The sequence below is a fragment of the Bactrocera dorsalis genome, chromosome 4 (genome assembly GCF_023373825.1).
Source record: "Bactrocera dorsalis isolate Fly_Bdor chromosome 4, ASM2337382v1, whole genome shotgun sequence".
NCBI classification, from domain to species: domain Eukaryota; kingdom Metazoa; phylum Arthropoda; class Insecta; order Diptera; family Tephritidae; genus Bactrocera; species Bactrocera dorsalis.
In genome coordinates, this window is record NC_064306.1 from 8705935 (window position 1) to 8728147 (window position 22213).

Genomic DNA, 22213 nt, shown 5'->3' on the forward strand with positions numbered 1-22213 from the left:
AGCCACACAGACACGACAGTGGAGCTACGCACATGTGCCGCCACAGCACGCACACATGGTGATGTTTGCTGCGGCCGGTGCTGCTACTGCTCCGTTGCTATGGGTGTGTGGCAAGTGCACTTGTGGCTGTTTGTGGTGTGTCTGGTTAATTATGTTCGCTTGTGTTGGCTGCTGGTTTTCCATTTTGGTTTTCACCGCTGCCTCCCGTTACCACCGGAAACTCGGTAGCCCTTGAACATGCGTGGCTGCCAGCAGGCAGCACACTCCGCCCTCTGGTGAAAAAGTCTTTGTTTATCGCTTTTGTTTTTACTCGATTTTGCATTTCAACACTTAAATACTTATAGCAAAATCTGAAGTTATGCGTGTGTGACTATTTGTTGCCTACATTTGTGCGCGGCGGCTGGGCAAATATCTATACAATTACCGTATTTTGTAATTTAAATTCATTTAGCAATTTTTGCTTACTACTTTTGCGTAGCGATATCATTTGGTTGGAAATAATTTGTACAAAAATATGTGTGACTTTGTAGTTTCCTGCGAAATATTTCGTTAATTTGAAAATTGGTTTATGGACGTAAATATTTTCATTAAAAGCGGTGCAAGTATCGAATATGTGCTGAAAGTTGGAGAATTGGGAATATCAGGAATTATAGGTTCATATTGTTTTCACCGGATTTATCCACCCGTAAAAAAAACCCAAAAATTATGGTAATCACAGGGAATCCTGTTTAAAAAATATATCAATCCATTCTAATTAATTTAATAAAATCACCCCTGATACGAGTTCTACGCAGTATAAAGTAAGTAAGCGGTCCAAACTCTTCATAAAATTAGCCTTCACATTCGTGTTTTCTGTTAGTCTGTAGTTTAAGACTGTCCCCATGCAGTTCAGATAGTTCTACTGCAGAGAGTATTTTCGAACAAACGCGACAGCAAATTAGTTTTTGCTCGGGAGTTATTACTAACACCCACCTCATATGTAAGACCGTTGACTTCCTACACAAGCAATGGCCTCATAAACCTAGCTGCTAACCGATTTCTCAGCAATTCAGTCAGTCACTCAGTTTTTTCGAAAAAACTTCTCGGTAAAAACGTGTATTTTATATAAGAAGTCAGTCTTCAGTCAAGCCGCAAGCTCTTTCAGAATGTCGTGTGCAGTTTTCATCGATTGGTGGATTTTTCGATCATGGTGAACCAGCTTCATGCGATATCTCTTCGTATATGTATACATTGATTCTAACTCAAGTGTTGGTATATACTCGCTCAAAAACTCGTCTAATTAATGAATATCTGAATAAGCTCCACTGTAAATTTACAAGCCTCACACCACTTACGTCTTGCTGTAAAGGGGTTTCAATAGGATCCTACAAAAGTCTAACCGTTAAGGACAGCAAACGGTGCCATATTTTTCCGCTCTTCTGATATTTCTCTTTAGTAAGCTTTGCCATTTCATCATGGAAAGATATACGATTCAACAACGAGTTGAAATTATTCAAATTTACTGCCGAAATTCAGAGTCAGAGGCCTCTACTTTGAGAACGGGGCTTTTCAATAAGATCGCTACAAAAGTTTTGTTTAATAAAACAAAACAGTTTGGGATATCAATGAACCAATCAATGACCATGTGTCACCCTTACATCCCGAAAAAATTACGTTTTGGTGCGGGTTATGGGCCGGCGGCGTTATCGGGCCGTACTTCTTCCGTGATGATCAAGACTGACACGTTTCTATGAATGAGAATCGCTACCGCTCAATGATAACCATACACTTTTGGCCCGAATTGTATGATATGGACTTGAACAATATGTGGTTCCAACAGAACAGCGCCACAAGACTATCCTCAATGCGACGATCCAAACAAGCTTGCCATCAACTCACTTAAGTTCTTTTGAAATTTCCTTTACGTATGTTTTTTAAACATATCGTAATAAAAGCTAAAAACTTAGATTGACACGATTCAGTTATACAGTCGGATAACAATAAGTATGTAGAATGGTAGTGAAGACCTGAAAGTCAACAAGGTTTGGGAAACTATTGAGAACTACACAATTATAAAAACTTTATCATTGCAGTGGGGTCCACGTAACCGAAACGGACGCGGATATTTATCCGACTAAGGAGTGTCAGCTCGACAACATCCATCCAAATTACTTCAGCGATATTTTCTGACGCTACATCAATAACAACAACAATAGTACATGAAACGATGACAAAGGCTAAAAGCCAATGTGACTTTCAGAACCTTCAAAAGTTAAAAACAAAAGGTCTCAGCTCAAAATGAGCACGTAAATGATAACTAAAATGGTGATGGAGAGCTAACGTGTCTCGTTCGGAGGACTCTCTAATGGCTACATCTTTACAAATGCTTTTTTCTTATTGGACCTTATCCAATTCGGTTTCGGTTTATATATGCAAGAGATTTAAGAATAAACTATCATTCGGATTGCTCCGTCAGCAACAAATCCTTGGGTACAAAAGATAGATATTTTTTTTATTAGACGACATCATCATCTGCAGGAATCGAATTGCGAAAGCATCGTAATGAAGAAAATAATGTTTACAATCATTCAAAAATAATCAGAAGCCCTGCAGCAAATAGTAAGCAAAAGGGTTAGGACTTCAAGTCCTCATTGGATACAAAATAGAAGTCGAACTAAGAAAAGTAATAGATAGTAGCCATATATCGGTGCTCTGAATCTTGAAAAAAAAGACTGCCTCGAAGTGCTTGAGGATTAAAGGGTAAAATCATCGTGATGAAAATGAAAAACGTTTGATACTAATAAGAGGCTCATCAGATCATAGTAGCCAATTGGAACCTTTTACAAGGAGCCTTTCATTTTTCAGACTTATAGACTTGAAATTTTAATTCGAAAAATTGATACTTAAACTTTAGAGCTTATACTCAAAATAGTTCTTCAAAAAGGAGGTTTTTTCAAATACATCCTACTTAAATATAAAGTGGATGGATGAGCGGGTAGAAGGCTGAAGAAGAGTTTTCAATAAATTTACTATAACCATTAAGCAACGCCCTACCTCCTTACAACAACAATGGTGAGAACTTATATATAGTATGAAATTCTCTTTAAACCCACTGACTTGCCTGTCGCACATCATTAGCGCTGCCAATACAAATGCCAAGCATTCCGAACTTACACGTCCTTATGCACATATGAATGAATGCGTCCCAGGACCTCTGTGGCAATTTATAGTAGAGCACACTCGACAACGACGCCATAACAGCACCACTGATGCAGAAACAGACATTTGTAGTATGTATGTATGTATAAGTAAGTGAGGCGCTCATAAGTTCGTAGAATGAGTTGAACGTGAAGTTGACTACCGACCGCCGTCTACCGCCACTCGAAAATTCCTTAAGGGTGGCAATTTCGCAATTTATGGCTGGTAATCGCGCGTTGTGATGTCCTGTCAGCGAACGCGAACAAATACACACGCACACGCGCCTAGTATATGGCATACGCCAGTGAAGGGGTAGCGCGGCTACAGGAGAACGTCAGCCATTAAAATGCTTAATTATAAATTCGCAAACGCAGACACATTTTTTTTGCATTTTTTTTTTACACTTTCCACTGTGCTTTCTTGTGACTTAAAACCTAATAAATGCAACCATGTTGAGTACCGTTCGACCAGTCTGTCGTAGTGGTGCGAGTAAACGCCACGTCATCGTAATTAAATAATGAAGACATTGTTTGCACAAATAATGTGCGCGGAAGACAGTGTGGAAAAAGGGAAAATACTGTATACAGACGTCCCTCCATTTCTCAGCTCTACTATAGGGGCCGTTTTGCAGAATAACTTGCTTGGGCGGTTAAGGAGACCAAAGCGCTCTAAGGATATCTTTAAGATTTCTCTGAAAAGAAATTAAAACTAAGTTTTGCCAAAGTATTTGAGGGAAGGAAAGATGTCTTCTAGATCGCTGCCAAAGGCTTTTGAAGAAGGTAGAATTGTGGCTTCAAGGGGAATTTACAATCTCACACGATATCATCTTTGGTTCACAATTGCTTGGAGAAAAAATTGTCAAATAAAGGTTAGACTATAGCAGACTTTATAGAAATCGCTCAACTTTGGAATTTGCAGGGTTTTATGGGCTAATCTGATCCCAACCCAATTTCCTGTTGTCAATGAAATTGCTTGAAAATTGTACAAACACTGAGCCTCTACTTGACAGATGCACGAACGACACTCCTCAAAGGTCCTCGTTATATAAAACAAATAGAAATATTTAGAATTTCCAGACTAATTAAAAAATAATAAGCCTGTTCGATCATTTGGTGTAACCGATTCTAAAAATCTGAACAAATATTTCAAGATTTGGTTAGATTATACATATATGTATGTATGTAGGTAAAGGAAAAAAATTTCGCCACCAGCGCTGGGAACAGATACGAAAATGAAGAACTCAATGAGTTTTGGGGCTCCTACGGTTAGCTGATGAATCTTACGAGCATTTCAGCTTTTCCAGCGCAAGCCTTTCTGCTTTGACTGACTTTTTTATGGAGCTGAGGCACAACTCTCGACCTTAATTGGGACTTGCCTTAAGGACCATAAATCCATTTAGCACCGTTAGATAATTTAGAAAAAAATTGAAGACGTAAGACCCAGCGATATCTGCCGAATTCATTCGAAAGTTTCCTACTTTGGAACCCTTATTTGCAAACCCAATCCCCTAAGCTACTAAGTTATATAATTTATAACAATTCACAGGAAATGTTGAAAAAGCATTTTGCTGCTTGGCAACTCCAAACTCCAAGCAAGTCCCCTTAATGAAATAATGAGTTAATTTTTTCAGAATTTTTGCATAACAATATGAAAAATCCATTACGAATACAAAAGCGACCAAATAGCTGACAGACTGATTAACCATTTACTGCGCACACGGCAAAAATATTTCTCCCCTTCCCCTGCCCACTGTTTTATACACTTTTATAGGTACACCGCCTTTTCTCACTCTCTCTCTCTCACTCGCTTTTGCTTTGCCACACCTTCTCACTCACATTAAGTGGCTGCATCTCGGATATTTTTTGTGCTCAAGATGCTTCAATGGCTGTGAAATTGCCTATTAAAAATGGGCGGAATTTTATGCATATCGTTGCAAGAGAGAGTGAGGCGCACATATCAAGATGAGAGCGTACATACTTACATATGTACGTAATTGTAAATGCTTGCGAATATGTTTTTTATGTATGTAGGTAGTGGCATGAAGTTGAGCTCATTGTTAGCATGAGCATTAGTGTAGTTATGTGCAACTGGTGTAAATGTGTAATATACTGAAGCTAGTACAACCTTAATTACCGTACACACCCCTAAACGAGGGCAGGAAAAAATATGTACATACATATGTAATTTTGGTGTTGTAATTCTAAAAACTTAGCTGAATACGTCAATCATATTGAAACTTAAAAATTCTACTGCAAAAAATTTAAACTTATCTGTGAACTCACCCACTTATGGATGAGATAATATGAGAACAAAAGTTTAAAAGTTCAATTTTTAGTCACACAGCCTCAAAGTTGTATTAACAAACTAAAAAAGTATTAAAAAAGTATCTTTATTTTTCGGTCGGATATGGATTTTCACACATTGTTCGATAGAACACTCGATTACATCGACGCTTATCCCGCCAGAGCTCTCATTATACTGCTACAAACAGAAGTTCTTCACGGAAATTAATATATTTAAATTGTATATTACTGCGTTCTATATGCTGCAATAGGAAGAACAATCCAAACAGCTGAATAGAGAATCCTTTCATAACCCAGCATGCGCCGACCCAACGCTTAATAGAGAATAAAACTCTTTCACGCTGGATTGGATATGAAAACTCAATGGTCCATCGGCGGAAACTCTTTAATAGTCGAGAGCTTTTAAATCATTACAAATATTTATTTTAAAGAAAAGGAGGCGGGCAAGATATGAATCTGGGCCGAAGTGCAGCACATTACAATACTGAGGAAGCAATTTAAAGAAAAGAAAGTGCAAAAAATAGACTACTACTTCCCAACAGAATGGTAGTACGGCAATGCTTTTGGGCTTTGACGAGCCTCAGATGACATACAGCACCTAGAAATTCTCAGCTTACTTGAAATAACTCTTTAAAACAGAACGCAGTGAATCTGGGTCGATTCAGAACACAATACCACATTGAAAAAATAATAAGAAAAGAAAATAGTCAGCATTCATTATTGGATAATATTCGGCCGAATAGATCACGCACGAATAGACTAGCACGCAGTGAAGAAAATATAGCAGTCGTACCTGAGAAGAGAACTCGAAAACCGTGGAGAGTCGATTCGGCGCCATTCGCAGCAAATCGTACTGACTTATGGAACGACTTGACGCAATTTACGTCGAGATCTTAAATTGAAAGCGTACAAAATACAGATTCTGTAAGAACGCTTCTGAAGCCGCTCGGAGATCTGTTCGAGGCCAATTTTGTTCAGCGATGAGGCCCATTTCTCGCTCAATGGGTATGAAAACAAGCAAAATTGCCGCATTAAAGACAAAGAAAAATCAACCATTTTATCACAAAAAAACAACGGTTTGATGTGGTTTGTGGGCCGGTGCTACCATTGGTCCATATTTCTTCACAATAATGCCGGTGAGAACGTAACTATCAAAGGCGACCGTTATCACACCTTCATAACCAACTATTAAACAACTAGATGCCTGAAATTGAAGCTCTTAATCTCGGCGATATTTGGTTTCAATAAGACGGACGAACACTTCGGTGAACAGATAATTTCACGTTTTGAGCTGGTCGATTGGCCATCAAGATCATGTGATTTCACATCGTTAAATTTTTTCCTGAGGAGATATGTAAAGTCTAATGTCTATGCGGACAATCCCTCTTCGGTTCAGGCCGTGGAGCAAAACATCACGCGTGTCATTCGCCAGTTACCAGTCGAAATGCTCGCACGGGTCATTGAAAATTGGACTCACCGGATAGAATATCTGAGACGTAACTGCGGCCAAAATTTGAAAGAGTTAACCTTCAAAAAATAAATGTCAAAGAATATTTTTTCGAATTATCATAAAAATTCCCCAATAAATTTGAACTTTCTGTATTTCTTCTTTAAAAAAGTGGGGAAGCTCGAATTGGATCACCTTATAGTAAGCCGGAAATTAGAATTCACTGTTATGTTTAGTTTGCTTTACTACTCACTATGAGACGCACTGAAATCATTAAAATTTTAATAAATTCAATATTTTGTTATGGCATTTACTTTCAACACACAAAATTTTGAACTTTCAAAATCGCCGATTAGGCCACACACTTTTATTTAGCCAACCGCGCACACCGTTGCAGGAACGTAATATCACAACAAATGCAAATATCAAACTGAATTGGGGTGTGTAAGCGAGCACTCAGCAAAGGGGCAGTCGAAAAATTACGAATTACTGCATGCAATCAAAATGATCTTGGTAAAAATAAAAAAAATATAATATCTTGAATGTACAATGCATTTTTGCAATGGCCACAGGATGTCGAAAGGAGGTGTGAAAGATCAGCTATGAAAAATCCAAACAAGCGAAGCTTCAAAATCTGAGCAAACGACTGCTGACAAAGAAGAAGCACGGAAAAAAATTCACGCAGCATAGAAAAGAAGTGCAGAAAGAATTTGGGATCAGACAACAAAAACAAAAACAAAAAATAAACAAAAAATAAATAAAAAAGAAAATGAAATAAAGAGAAAAGAAAAAAAAATAGTTGAAATGAATGCCAACAATAGGATGTGCCACCGAAAGGAATCCTATTCACACCTGTAAGCAAAATATTTGCAGAAAAAAATACGAAAATATATGTACATATATGTATGTGCAGGTAGAATATTGCTCTCCTGCACGCAAACAAGCTTTCATTGTTCTGAAAGCAAATTAGTCTCAGTTGTATTTTTTATCAACAAAAGTGTCGAATTACCATTCTTCATTACGAAGAAACTCTATTTATTTTATTTTTTTTTTTAAGAAGTTTTCTATCTTTGTATATGAAAGAAGTTTGTAGAGAGTTCAATTTTAGTCATCCCTTACAAAGGGTTTGGTTCGGAACCAAAGATTTCTTAACAGTGGTTAGCCGTTATCAAGTTCAGTCAAATCTACAATTAGTCCTAAAACTTTTAGAAAAACTAATAATTTAAGCAAGTACCTTGGATTAATGCCTGTTTGGCGCCAATAATAGCAGAAGAGAACACTCACGAAAAACTAAACTTCTACAAATAATAACTCGAAGTGCTTCAGGCAACACTCTGGCTTTTGGTAGACAAGAAACTCACATGAAAGCTAAATAAATATTTCAAGCGCTCTGACTACCAGTGAATTTTTAACTCTATTTTTAGGTTAATCGAACATAGAAGGTCATAGAAAACAACACCGGGATTATGGATAGAGAATTGTTGGAGAAAAAATGCTGTAAAGAATGTTTGCAGAGCACTGGAACCCACTCAAAACCGGATCTGGTAGGAAATGTACCCGATTTCCTCCTCATTCACTTACTGATCAGATCATATTGCATTTCTACACATTGAGTTTTTTGATGGTGAAGGTAACTCAGAAATAATCGCAAAGTCTCCAACAAAGTACTCAAAGAATTGCTAGAAGGCTAGAGGGAGAAAGTGTGGGATTATGAAGATATTTTGTTCTACTTTCGAGGCGTTGGGAGGCTTCTTCACAAGGCCTGAACTATTTTTTTTTTTTTAATGAATCCCTCTCGCCCTCTAACATTTTTCACATCAAAGGTAGTAGAGCTTTTATTAAACGGACTCCTTTTTCGTTAAGATTTTGAAGAATAATAGCTTTAAATGGGAAGACCTAAGAGCAGCCTAAACGTTACTCCACTAAAATCTACAGACGGACAACTGTTAGATGGGGCTTTTATTGTACGAATTCTCGAGAGAAAGTTTCTGCGGAAGATTTATGGCCCTTTGGAAATGGCAACGGAAAATAAAGCACTGAGAGTATTCAACGTAGTACCCGACGGTGAAAGCAGAGGAAGAAGAAGGCCTCCACTCAGTTGGAAAGACCAGTTGGAGAAGGAACTGGCTATACTTGGAATCTGCAATTGGCGCCAAACAGCGAAAAGGAAGAACAACTGACGGACTGTAGAACGTTAGCGGTGTCTACACCAATAAAGAAGAAGAAAAAGAGAGTGTCGAAGCTGCCTAGGCAACCGCTCATATCCTACTCGAACACTTCAATAGTTGTTAAAGCACCTTCCAACAATTTGAGTATATATCAAGCTTATGTATGCATTTAAGAGCTCAATGCTTAAGGGATATTCGCATATATATCTTCAACAGTTACATAAATATATATTCTATAACCGATGTCACTATGTTTTACCCATAAAATATAAAAAAAGATAGTAAAGTATATATTTTCGACTCACCTGTATCCGATCCTCAGGTAACTCGGTTTTTAGCGATAACATTTCTCGTGCATACACATCGGGATAGTGTGCTTCTTTGAAGGCCTCTTCGAGTTTTTCCAATTGATAAGAAGTGAAAATCGTACGACTATGTCGACGTTTCTTCTTCTTTTTCTTGCCACCAAAACCATTTATGCCATCAAGCGTGAAATCCTTGCTAGACAGGGGACCTAAAAAGAGAGAGTTTACAAAAGATTTATTAGTGAAAAATGAAATAAGATGATGAGATGTGAATTTTATACAGTTATATATAGTTTAGCATCCAGTAAAAGTTGGTATAAGGACCTTCTGCCAAGTAGGTAATTTGATCTGCAATATTTGAATCTTCGTCTGAGCACTTCTTTCAAACACAGAAAAATATAAACTACCGCGTTACAATGTCTAATTTCTATATTGAGCAAAAATATATCCACTTAAGATCCCTTAAACTCTAAACGAATTTTAAGTACACAAAAAATGATAAATAGCCGCCTAAAACGTCTCTCAGAACTGTCAAAAACTCGTCATGTTCAATCGACATTTTTCAAATGAAACCGAATGCAATGCGACATTTGAAGATTTCCAGAGAATAACAAAGAGTTTCGAAAACACACATGCTTAATACATAGTAGGTATATACGAAGTTACCGCATACTCCATCGGCGAAGTTAGCGCAGACAATGGGGTAACCGCCGCCACGCTGTCAATGCGCCTGTCAGTCAAATCGCGTGCGTTGACAATTAATACACACTCTACAAGCTGTATATAATCACAGATGTCATACAAAATGCATGCAAAAAAATATACCGTTATAGGCTGCCATAAATATTTCGCAACAGCACTTGGCCTACATGCAACGCGAGACTTTTGCATTGACAGGCTGGAAAAATCGTTGCTTATAAACAAAAGTCAGCAGTAATTCGCCACAACCCTATTTAGTCGACTGAAGTAGGCGGCTGAAGCACCATTTAATATTGCGCCAATACCCGGAAAACGCAAATCACAACAGTGTTTTGACTTATGTGTACGCATCTTCTTCTGCGTGATTTTAAATTTTTGTTTTATTTGTAATTTGATCTGCAATGAGCGCCAAAAAAAACGAAAATATTTCTACGTAAAACATGCCAATGTGTGGGGTTAACTAAAATGAGTTTTATAGCGTTTGAGACGCCATGCGGCATGTGTTGCAACTGTTGCAAGTGCATTCTATTGCATATCGAATTACGTTCCCATGCTTGGAGTGTACTTAGCTTGCACGAACTGCAACCACTTAGTGTTTTCGTTACTTCAACTTCTTGTTGTTGCAATATGATCGACCCCTTTACGTTGACTTTACTGTTAATTTTTTGTTATTTTTTTTAATTGTTGTTTTAAACCCTTTGGTATTCGAGGAAGTAGTGAAAACCAATATTTATAGGTTAGGAGAAATATGTGTCTATACTATAAATTGTTTCAGTTCTTAATGCATTTTATAGGTTTTCGTAGGTTAGATAACGTTTTACGGCTGATCCTCAAAGTGAGGATCACACCTGAAATGCTTAATACATATCTTTAAGGGGCCTGACAACACTACCTTTACATTTAATGCATCCCTGAGCCCACCACATAATTTGATTTAGTCCTTAATACATCTTTTAGGTTTTCATAGGTCAGATAACGTTCTAAAGCTGACCCTCAAGATGAGGATCACACCCACCACATAATACATAATACATTTTTTAGGTTTTCATAGCTTGGATAACGTTCTACGGCTGATCCTCAAAGTGAGGATCACACCTGAAATGCTATAGATGTACATTTCTTTATGGGCCGCACAACCTTACTATTACATTACATGTTTCCCTGAAGCCACCAAGAATTTCCTTAGGTCTTAGGCTCGCTAGCTCAACTCATGTTTGAAGTTGTAAGATCCGAGGTGTTTTAGTCTTTAACTCTCAAAGGCGGAATAAATATGAGTGAAATGTTTATGAATATAAATGATATGAAGATAAGAGGACGAATAATGCCATATAATTTTCTTTAAAGCAACTTCTATACTGGCAGCAAATTAGGTTTTTTAACATTACCACATGGAGGCTACTTGGACAACGACCGGTTAAAGTCCCTATAACGAGGAAAATGTTCATCCAGCGAAGGAACTAGTAGAGCGATTTACTTAGGATCTGCGCAAGCACTTAGATTGGCCGCTGTCTATCCTCATAAGGTCATCGATACTTTAAGATTCGCTAAGATTCTCTAAATATGAAAATTACAAGTGAAGCTTCTTTCTCAATGAGTCTGTCGTACCACATTTAAATACAGCAAAGGTGGAATCCCTAAAAATTGATTTTCCTAAGACATGACGCTTTAACGTCGCTCTTTAGATCAAGCTAAGTCAAGATAAATAGTCGTATATCAACTTCTTATATTTAATATTCCAACCGCCAACGCATTTGCGAATTTTGCGGAAGAGCGCTAAGTTTGGTCTTTGATCAATTCGTAAACTATCTTAATGCCTTGTATGATATTCACATCAGTCAGTAAAATAAAGCATGTTTTTTAGCTTAGAAATAACATGGGATTCCTTTCCCACGGCAGTCGGTTCTGCATAATCGGAATGGGCTCGGATTGTTACCAGTCCGCGGACTGTCAAAAGAGCCAGTAAAGAAGAAGAAGAAAACTGTCAACATAGAGGAACTTCTAAAAACTATTTGGGGAATGTTTGCTGAACTCAAACAATGGATGCTCACAAGGGAAGCGCGGTTGGATAGCTAAATGCTTGGTTATTTCATTATTTTTGTCAAAGCTTGACACCCAGTGATTAGACATTGAACTCTACTTTATACCTGGAGTTTTTCACACTGTCGGTATGAGGAGATGTCTTCTTTGCTTACAAACTTCTGCGGAGAAGAGATGTCATCTAGAAGCATTCATTGGAGTTTTTCACACTGTCGGTATGGATCGTGGGGGGTATCTTCTCTGCTTACAAATTTTTGCGGAGAAGAGATCTCATCTAGAAGCATTCATTGGAGCTTTTCACTAATCTCTCTGTTGGTAATCTCTTTGCTCTCAGTAAGGCTAGCCTCTTTGGAGCATTTTACGGGCCATTGTACTATAGGCGTCCACGCAGTAAGGCTGGGCTGAATCCTACCAGGTGCCATCTGCAAAAGCTATATGGAAGAAGATGAGCTGGAAACAACTCAATACTTCCTTCTTGACTGTCGCGCATTTGAGAAGTCAGGACTTTAACACTTGGGAGCGCATACTTTCAGGCATCCCACAGAGCTGGCGGAACTTAATCTAACTTAGGTTGGTTTTTGTTTAACTGATTTAAACTCGTCGTAATTTTCAAAGAGCAGAAGTAGCAGACAACCCTACATGCATTGTACAATGAGGCTTTCCTGGTCTTTAGTATGTCTTATTAAAAGCTTTTCAGCAGCCGTCCTCTAACCAATTGCTGACTTTGTAGTGATCAAAGAGCTGCTTAGCTTTTCATTGCGAACCTGCGTTGGTCGAATTACAACAACGGTTTTGTTCATATTTAGATAAAGTAGAATTCTCTTTTTCGCACCTTATTTGTTGATTTTTTATCTTACAAGCAGTATATAACACGTTGATAACACATATTTTTCGAACTCTTTGAAATATTTCACACACATTTTCACAAAAACGAAGCGCACAAAGCCTTATTATTTCAATATTTATGTCCTCTAATTAAAATGCATAAACAAACACAGAGTTGCAGGGCACAAACACATACAAAATACAACACTACCACGAACGGTTGCATGTGAAAAAGTGTAAAAACGAGTAAGGCAGAGGAAAAATATATTTATTTATGTGTTTGTAAGCGCAGTATATGCGGCTGTGTGTGTGAAATAATATGAATATTCCTCTAATTAACAATTTTAAATAAAACAAGTTAATTTACATTAACAACACACACACATACATACGCCTGAGAGCGACATATGCCACATTTTAATATTACTTTTTATTGTTGGGCCAGGAAGCGGATGCGAGCAGGATACTATGTATGTATGTGAGACTGTATGCGTGTACATATATGTAACTGTGCTTTTATGTACATATGTATGTCTGTGTGTGCCGCTATGAAAAATTATAACACTGAGGTCACACAGCTCACAAAGTAGCGGAAAGCCACAAGCCGGCTAACGAGCTGCACTACAGCAACAGCGACATAAATATGCATAAATGCGGGTGTGTGTGTGAGTGCACGCGCACATGCGCACATACACGCCTACAACTGCACATATTAGCAATTAAAATTTTCCTAGTTAATTACTTTAAGCAGCTCAGGCAAGCGTAAATGTATGAGTGCATAAATGGATGTGTTGGAAATTTGCGCAGACCGTGCGGCACTAAAATGCGCAAACGAGCACACACACACACACAAGCAACTTTGTATTTGCGTATGTGTGCGTGTTAACAGCCACTCGGCGCGTCAGCCAGCTAAAAGGCAAGTAAATATAACACATTGATATTGCTGTTGGTGTTGTTGGCTAGCTAAAATATGCGCTTAGTGTGTGGGTGCAAGCAAATTGATATATACATATGTAACCATATATCTACATATATGCATATACATATATATATTTATTTTTTATTATTTTTACACAGGTATATGTGTTTATTGACAACGTCAAAGCTGTCAAAATGGCAATGCAGCTTAACGCTGCCACTCAGTGGCAAGAAAGTAGAGGCATAGAGGCACACAAACACCTCAACGCACACATAGAAGCATACATATGAATATAAACATATATACAGTATTATATACATACACACATTCGCATATATAACATTACCACCGCTTGCATCCATTGACGAATAAAGGTCATAAATGCACTGTAGTGCAAAAGCATATTAGAACCACGCACCCACACAAACGCACACACATACATAAAGGAAAAAATTTAAACTTCGGTTGCACCGCAGCTTTAATACCGCTCACAGGCGCATTTATAAAAGCACATAAGGGCATAAATTGATCTTTCTATTGATTTTTAACGTTGAGTTTGTATAGCAACTATATGCTATAGTTGTCCGATCTGAACAATTTCTTGAGAAATTTTAACATCGCCTCAGAGAAATATCTCAGCCAAATTTCGTAAAGATATTTCATCAAATAAAAAAGGTTTTCATACAAGAACATGTATTTGATCGTTCAGTTTCTACTGCAGCTATATGCAATAGTGGGCCGATCTGAAAAATTTCTTCAAATATTTCAGCTTTGTTTTGAACATTAATCTATACCAAATTTCGTAAAGATATCTCATTAAATAAAAAAGTTTTCCATACAAGAACATGTATTTGATCGTTCAGTTTCTACTGCACCTATATGCAATAGTGGGCCGATCTGAACAATTTCTTCAGATATTGTAGCGTTGCCTTCAACATACATCTATACCAAATTTCGTGAAGATATCTCACCAAATAAAAAAGTTTTCCATACGAGGCCTTATATTTGAAAGTTCAGTTTGTATGGCAGCTATATGTTATAGCTGTCCGATAAGAACAATTTCTTCAGATATTGTAGCGTAGTCTTGGAAAATTATCAGAGCCAAATTTCATGAAGATATCTCGCCAAATAAAAAAGTTTCCCATACAAGAACTGAATTTAGATTGTTCAGTTTGTATGGCAGCTATATATTATAGTAGCCCGATATCGGCTTTTCCGTCAAATCAAAATTTCTTACGGGGAATCCGGGACCAGTGCAAAAATTCACCTTCATAACTTACATATGGTAGATATATAATTTATGGCATTTCTAATTTTTTTTTGTTTGGCAAACTTAATATACCCTGTTTAGGGTATAAAAATAATAAAATATTTGTATAAAAAGCGCCCAACACCCGCAAGTCTTCACGCTGTTTTATTTTATACCCGCACACCCGCTTTCATGCTGACACATTTCTTTGGCGCTTTTAACTCAACTTTTGTGCGTTTTTTCTTGCACTTTTCTCCACTCAACTAATATACACACCACACCGTTGTGCCGTTGTTGCCGTTCTTTTTTTGTTGGCAATTTAATTAGGAAATCTAATTTGCTCAAAAGTGCATGAAAAATGTACCGAGTATGTACGCCATTTTGACACATGCCATGCTGCGTGCTCGCAAAGCTGTGCAAAAAGCTTGCAAGCATTATATGGCTTTCGTTGCAATTCGGTAGCTAGCGCAAAATTGCCTCGTAAAAATATTTTTAGTGCATTTAGTATTTTGAAATTGATGTTAGGGTTGTGCTAAGATATATACCAGTATGTATGTATATTTACGGCGGGATGGGTGGCTTTCGACACACGTATCAAGCACATGAACCTTAAAATTTTTTGTTACAAAACAGTTAGAAATTCTGTCAACGACTTACGAACGTTTGATGCTTGGCCAACCGTTTTTCGAAACAAGTTTCGAACCCACCGAGTCACCATACAACGACACAACCAGTGATAGTTGCATCTAACACGTCCACTTGGCGATGAACGGATCTCTATAAATGATTAAAGATTTCCAGAGTGATATTTAGTGAGAGATGTTTAACATCACCAAAATCTTTCTCATAGCTAATGTCATTGTGGAGACTAAAGTTACGAGGGAGTTGGAGCTCTTTCGCGAAAATTTTAAACGCGATGAAGATCGAATTATAACAGATAAGTTATAGAAAGTCTGAAGAACATCTATTACAGGCTGACCAATCCGAAAAAATTCTATTCTACCGAACTGCGATCCAACGAAACACCAACAGTTAACCGCACCTGGTGCGTCCACTCGGCGACAAACGGATCTCTATACATGAGGCACAGTAGACAGAGAAACGAAGACTTTAAACACCTCTCAGCCCTCTCTTTTAGTGGATATTTTTATGAATATTAAATGTGTAGAAAGAATTGGAACCGTGTCGTGAAGTCCTGAAACACCGAGTATATGTCGTAATACTATACGTAGAAAGCCTGAGAAAGGTCTATAAATCAACCGGGCCGCGATTCAAGGACTCATTAGTAATAATCGCATCTGGATCGCGCACTAGACGACGATCGAATATCTGTAAAAATTGTGAAGGTCTAAAATCCTAGTCATTCCTCCCAGCGAATAACGTTACGAAGGAAGAGTTGGAACGGTCTCGTGAAATGGCCAAATGCGGAGTATTCGATATAGGAAGTCTGATAAACGTCTACTAAATCTTAATCGATCAAATCGCGTTTCAACGCACAGTCGCCTAGCTAGCGTCTGGATCTCCTACTAACTGATAAATGTTCGCCATAGTATATATTTGCAATGTTCCTCATGTTCTAACTGCTCCCACAAAATATCTGCCCGGTTACACTTATTCGCTTTACCACTTATCTTGTCATACGATTGAAGTTAAAGCTTAAGATCACAGATCACATCTTCGGAAATGTACGCTAAAATTGTAAGAGTGTATGGTGATAGTGCTTTAAGTCGTGCCCACTTGTTTCGATGGCACAAAGAGTTTAAGGAGGGGCGTGAAAGCGTGGAAGACAAGGCGCGGAGTGGAAGACCAGTCGAGGTGCGGACTGACGCGAATGCGCAGCGTGTTCGCGCATTAATCGGTGAAGATCGGCGTTTAACAGTTCGAATGTTGGCCTCGGAACTGAGTAAAACTAAAAGATTGCGAAAACGAGTCAACAGGGTGCGCCCAGACATCGCTCGTAACTGGACCTTTCATCACGACAAGGCACCGTGCCACACCGTCTCAGCGTGTCCCAGTATTTGGCCTCTAAAGGGATCGCCACGTTGCAACAGCCGCCTTATTCGCCCGACATGTCACCCTGTGACTTTTTTGTTTCCCAAAACAAAATCAGTGGTCAAAGGAACCCATTTTGAGTCGATTACGGACATCCAGGCGGCCGTGACGAGGGTACTCGCGGACATCCCAGTCGAAGCGTTCCAGAAATGTTACGAAGCATGGAAAACGCGCTGGAATCGCTGTGTAGCTGCCCAAGGGGACTACTTTGAAGGGGATGGCAGGGTTGTAGAATAACTTTCAAATATACGGTTTTTATGGAATCAGTCTCATTATTTAATTGTCATTCCTCGTAAGTAAAGAATTCCAAGAAACTCGAAACAGTTGTAGCTTTAGAACTCGTTCCTCAATTTATTTTCAGACTAAAACTAAGTTCAAAACAATCGACAATGAAGCCACACATATGATGCTACAATAGCGGACAGTGAATGTACTTTGGTACAGGTAACCAACACTTGGGCCATTTATTTCAAAATAGATGACTGAAGTATCTCAAGGAGCTCAAATCAGCTTGCACTCAAGGCATGATGCTTTCATAAATATACATATATTCTATAATCTCCAAATTTCAGAATCAAATAAATACATGGATTGAATGCTATGACAAAATGCTTGCGGCTATATCGGTAAGGAGACCTTCAGATTTTTCCATCCACAGGATTTCTTTATGATCTCTCGCAGTCTTCGCTTACGTTTCAACAGGTTTACTAAAGTTTCGTAGAGGCTTTTCTAAACTCTGTAGGGAACATGGCTATTCCGATGAAACTTTAAACGGAATGCTTGAATGAGTTTCGAGTTTAATGAGAATGAGTCGGGGATTTAATACTGTTTTTACTATATCACTGTATAAACTTGCAAATAAAGGACCCAACTGGTTTCAAAAGTGGCAAAAATTATCCTTAAAACGTTTACATAAAAGCACTACGCACATGTGGGAGTCTTATTGGAGGCTTATTTTTCTATAGCACATCGCTCAACATGTGAAGAGAACGCTACTAACATACAAAGAAGACAACAAGTCTTTACACAGCCAACGAAAAAACACACGGCAAATAAACTAAAAACAAATACGTAATGAAAATTTTCATTTAGTTACAATTTGTAACGGTAATAAATATTTTCGGCACATATCTATGTATGTATGAGTGCAACAATACGCATATATACATATATCCACGTATGTATATATCGGCATTATACAAATACCGAAAGCATAGAGTGCCTGCTATGCAATTAACACGCGCATATATCAGTCGCAAAAACAAAAACAATAAAAAGGTGGAAAAAAAAACGAAACAGCAAGTTGGTGCGAGCCCCCTATTTGCTTTGTACATATGTATGTGAATATGTATGTGCACTTGTTTGTAGAAGTGATTCTTAAAAGGCCGGGGTAAGGCACAGGCAATTTAACCCTTTCGTTCCACCAGAAAAGCTAACCACCCCGCTTTACACACACGCTTGCGGGTACACATATGTATTGCCCACATATGTGGTGTGTTAAAGGCAATTGAAGCAACAGCGATGCTTAAAGGTGCGGAAAGTCGATAAACAGCTTTGAAGTCGAAATGATAAAGCGACACGAACACAGGCACAGGGTTCGTCCATGGTCATCGCTATAAGAGTACAACTTCAAATTGACAATTAAAACTTGCAATACAAGATTCTTTGGTACAACAAAAGGTTTCCACATTAAACGCCACTCGATAATATTTTAGTAGGGAACTTGACACAAATTAGGATGAACCTTCCATCCAAATCCGTTCTGATCTTTAAAACGTTGCTTAAAACAATGGATGATGGAACAGCACCTATGGCCTTGGATAAGAACCAGTATATAGACCCGTTTTCACGGCAGTCGGGTCAACGTAACCGAAACGGACCCGGTTTTTTATGCGGCGAAGAACTGTTAAGTCGGTAGAACTCTGTCGCTACAACACAATTAGGACAATCTTTCCATCCAAATCCGTTCTGATCTTTCAGAGATTGCTTAAAACAATAGATGATGGAACAACACCTATGTCCTTGGACAAGAACCAGTATATAGACCCGTTCCCACGGCAGTCGAGTCTACGTAAGCGAAACGGACCCGGTTTTTTATGCGGCCAAGAACTGTCAGGTCGGTAGAACTCTGCCGCTACAACAACAACCAGACCAGCCACCAATTAGGACAATATTTCTATCCAAGTCCGTTCAGATCCTACAGAGGTTACTTAAAGCAATGGATGCTGGAGCTGCACCTATGTCCTACCAGTATATAGACCCCTTCCCACGGCAGTCGGGTCTACGTAACCGGAACGGACCCGGCGTTTTATGCGGCCAAGAACTGTCAGGTCGGTAGAACTTTGATGCTACAACAACAACCAGACCAGACACCAATTAGGACAATCTTTCTATCCAAGTCCGTTCAGATCCTTCAGAGGTTGCTTAAAGCAATGGATGCTGGAGCTACACCTATGACTTCAACTCGGCAGCATTCCTCGAAATTACTTCAGGAATGTTTTTTGGCGCCACAACAACAACAACTTCTACTTTTGAGCAAGAGAATGTTGGCAGGTCAAGGAGACCATCATAGAAAGACAGAAGGAAAATAATGGAGCATCTATTTTGCACTTGACCTACGTAGGGAAGGCAAGGCTTCAAGCATTTGGTGGCCCCACAGAATAAGACAGTTATATAAATATTAGTAAGCTCAAAGCAGGTGTTACAATTGGAGTCAGGCGCTAACGGCACTCCAACCAGTATCGCTATGCACCAAAAACCAGTCTATGCGTGGCTTATTAGTCTACCAGACTAACCTGACTTAGCATAAAGAAAAAGGAACTCAGTATTTCAGTAAGGGTCATCAAATATTTTCCTCTGAGATCGAATCTTAAAGAACCAGGGAAAATGGAAACGTCAGAATGCTAGGGACGCTTTGGGGATGGTGAAAAAGATGGTATATTTACATATTAATAAAGAAAAATCAATTGACAATGGCTATTACTGGTGAGAATTCAAGGATTTCAAGCAGGATTTCTATTTAAGTATAGCTGCACCAGATGGTAGCTCCACTACCTATAAGTTTAGGGAAGCAGAATAAGAGGAAGACGACCACTCCGTTGGAAGGACCAGGTGAAGAAGGACCTGGCTTCGCTTGGCATCTCCAATTGGCGCCACCTTGCGAAAAGAAGACGCGTTAACTAGGCTATATACGCGTAAGCGGTTTCTACGCCAGTAAAGAAGAGGGAAGCAGAGGAAGAGGAAGACCTCCACTCCGTTGGAAAGACAAGGTGGAGAAGGATCTAGCTACACTTGGAATCTCCAATTCCGAGAAGGAAAAACGACTGGCGCGTTATTGCAAACTTGGCTATAACAGTGTAAGCGATGTCTACGTCAATAAAGAAGAATAGGAAGCATTATATCGATAACTCACGCACTTCTCTACACACAAAGCTCACTGTCACGGAGATCAACCCTTCTCTTTTGGACACAAATTCTACACGGCATTGTCAACATTGATTGCCTAACAAAGGCGTAAAGCAGCAATAACATTAAAACCTATGTAATTATTTGTATAACACGCCACATATGTGTATCTTGAGCTATTATAATGGGCGTGCCAAAGGTCGCAGAGGACATGCTATATGCGAGTACCAATGAATATTAAAAAAAAGCAACCGTTATGTGTGAAATTCAATTATTTTCCTGCTAAAACATTTCACAAACTTAATAATGTCATCAGTTACGCTAAGCAAATAAATAAGGATGTGCAAAAGAATGCATAAAATGTCTGCAAACAGGTGCGCTCAGCCGACTTGGCAACATGGCGCTATTTCTAGAAGTGCTATTTCTTGTGCGCAATCGAAAAGTGCTTGTCAACAAAGACTAAAGAACACATTCAGCCAGCAAGCAAAGTGCAGTTTTTCTTCACCCGCTTCAAGTCCTTTTGTGTAGTGTGACAAAAAAGCCAATTAAATTTGCAAGCGCCTTTCAGTGCTGCTTTGTGCAGCTTGCCTTTCGCTTCATTTGTTGCGTTTTTCTTTTTGTATGACAACACTTTTCACTTTTTTCTTGGCGAATTTAATTACCCCACTTGTCAGTCAGCGCGTAGTGTTGGCTTTAATGCACTTTACGTTAAATAAAGGATGTAAGGAGTGCACAAAATGGATGCAGCAAGGATATCTTCACTTTTTCTTTAGCTTTTCCGCTTTGCAGGAAAAAAATGTGTTGTAGGGAGAGTAGAAAGAAGAGAGCAGGCACTAGCTGGCCAAAGAGGTAGGTTGGTAAATTATAATGGTAAATAGTGAGACTCAGCATTTCACTATTGGTCAACAGCAGGTATTTACCACTGAAGCTTCTTCTCAAAAAATTAATTACGATAGAATACTCAAAACTCTGAGAATGCACTGCTAATGACGAAGACGTTGGAATATTGTGCATTAGATATTCTAACCGGTTCATATTATCCTGCAGACTGTATCTGAACTTCGTAATGTAAGATTGAACCTCTTTTACATGTGAGGTTGTGATTTTGAGGCGATCTTGAAAAGTTTATGTCGACTCATTGTGAAAATTCCTCATATGCTAGTAATATCACGAATGAATATTTCTTCTCTGAGTGAATAAACTTGGATGGACTTTAATGCTACAAAGAGAAAACCAAGGAAACTAATTTCACAAAATTCACAACTCTATTGGACTTCCATGAGGAAATATTTCAATATTTTGATGCCTTGCCTTTCAACGGAACTTTGATAGCGCGAAACTCTCCAGTTAATTGTATGGAGATAACATCAAAAATCAAAGAAGAAACATTCACATATCTTTCGTAAACGAAAAAAATTGGAGCCCCATTTCTAACCAATACCGAAGAAGGAATTGCGAGTAAATATCAACAGTGCTTCTGTGGGCGCTGGACTACGGCTTACAATGCGAAGATACTCGTATGCATTCAAAACTATTCCATAACTAATTGTAAAGCTTTTGCATTGATCTAAGATCATCCCGACATTCTGTAGGAATTTTACTAGACAAGTACATTAATCGTTTTTGG

At 38.5% G+C, this 22213-nt stretch overlaps 1 protein-coding gene across 2 annotated transcripts in view; it reads right to left on the reverse strand.

The window, feature by feature from the left end:
* The window catches only part of LOC105232211 (diencephalon/mesencephalon homeobox protein 1), a 154357-nt gene that overhangs the window by 64488 nt on the left and 67656 nt on the right, over positions 1-22213 (reverse strand). For both annotated transcript variants that reach the window (XM_049454798.1, XM_049454797.1), the window contains exon 3: positions 9401-9609. In XM_049454798.1, the coding sequence (XP_049310755.1) occupies positions 9401-9609 (209 nt within the window). The remainder of the gene's footprint in view (positions 1-9400; positions 9610-22213) is intronic.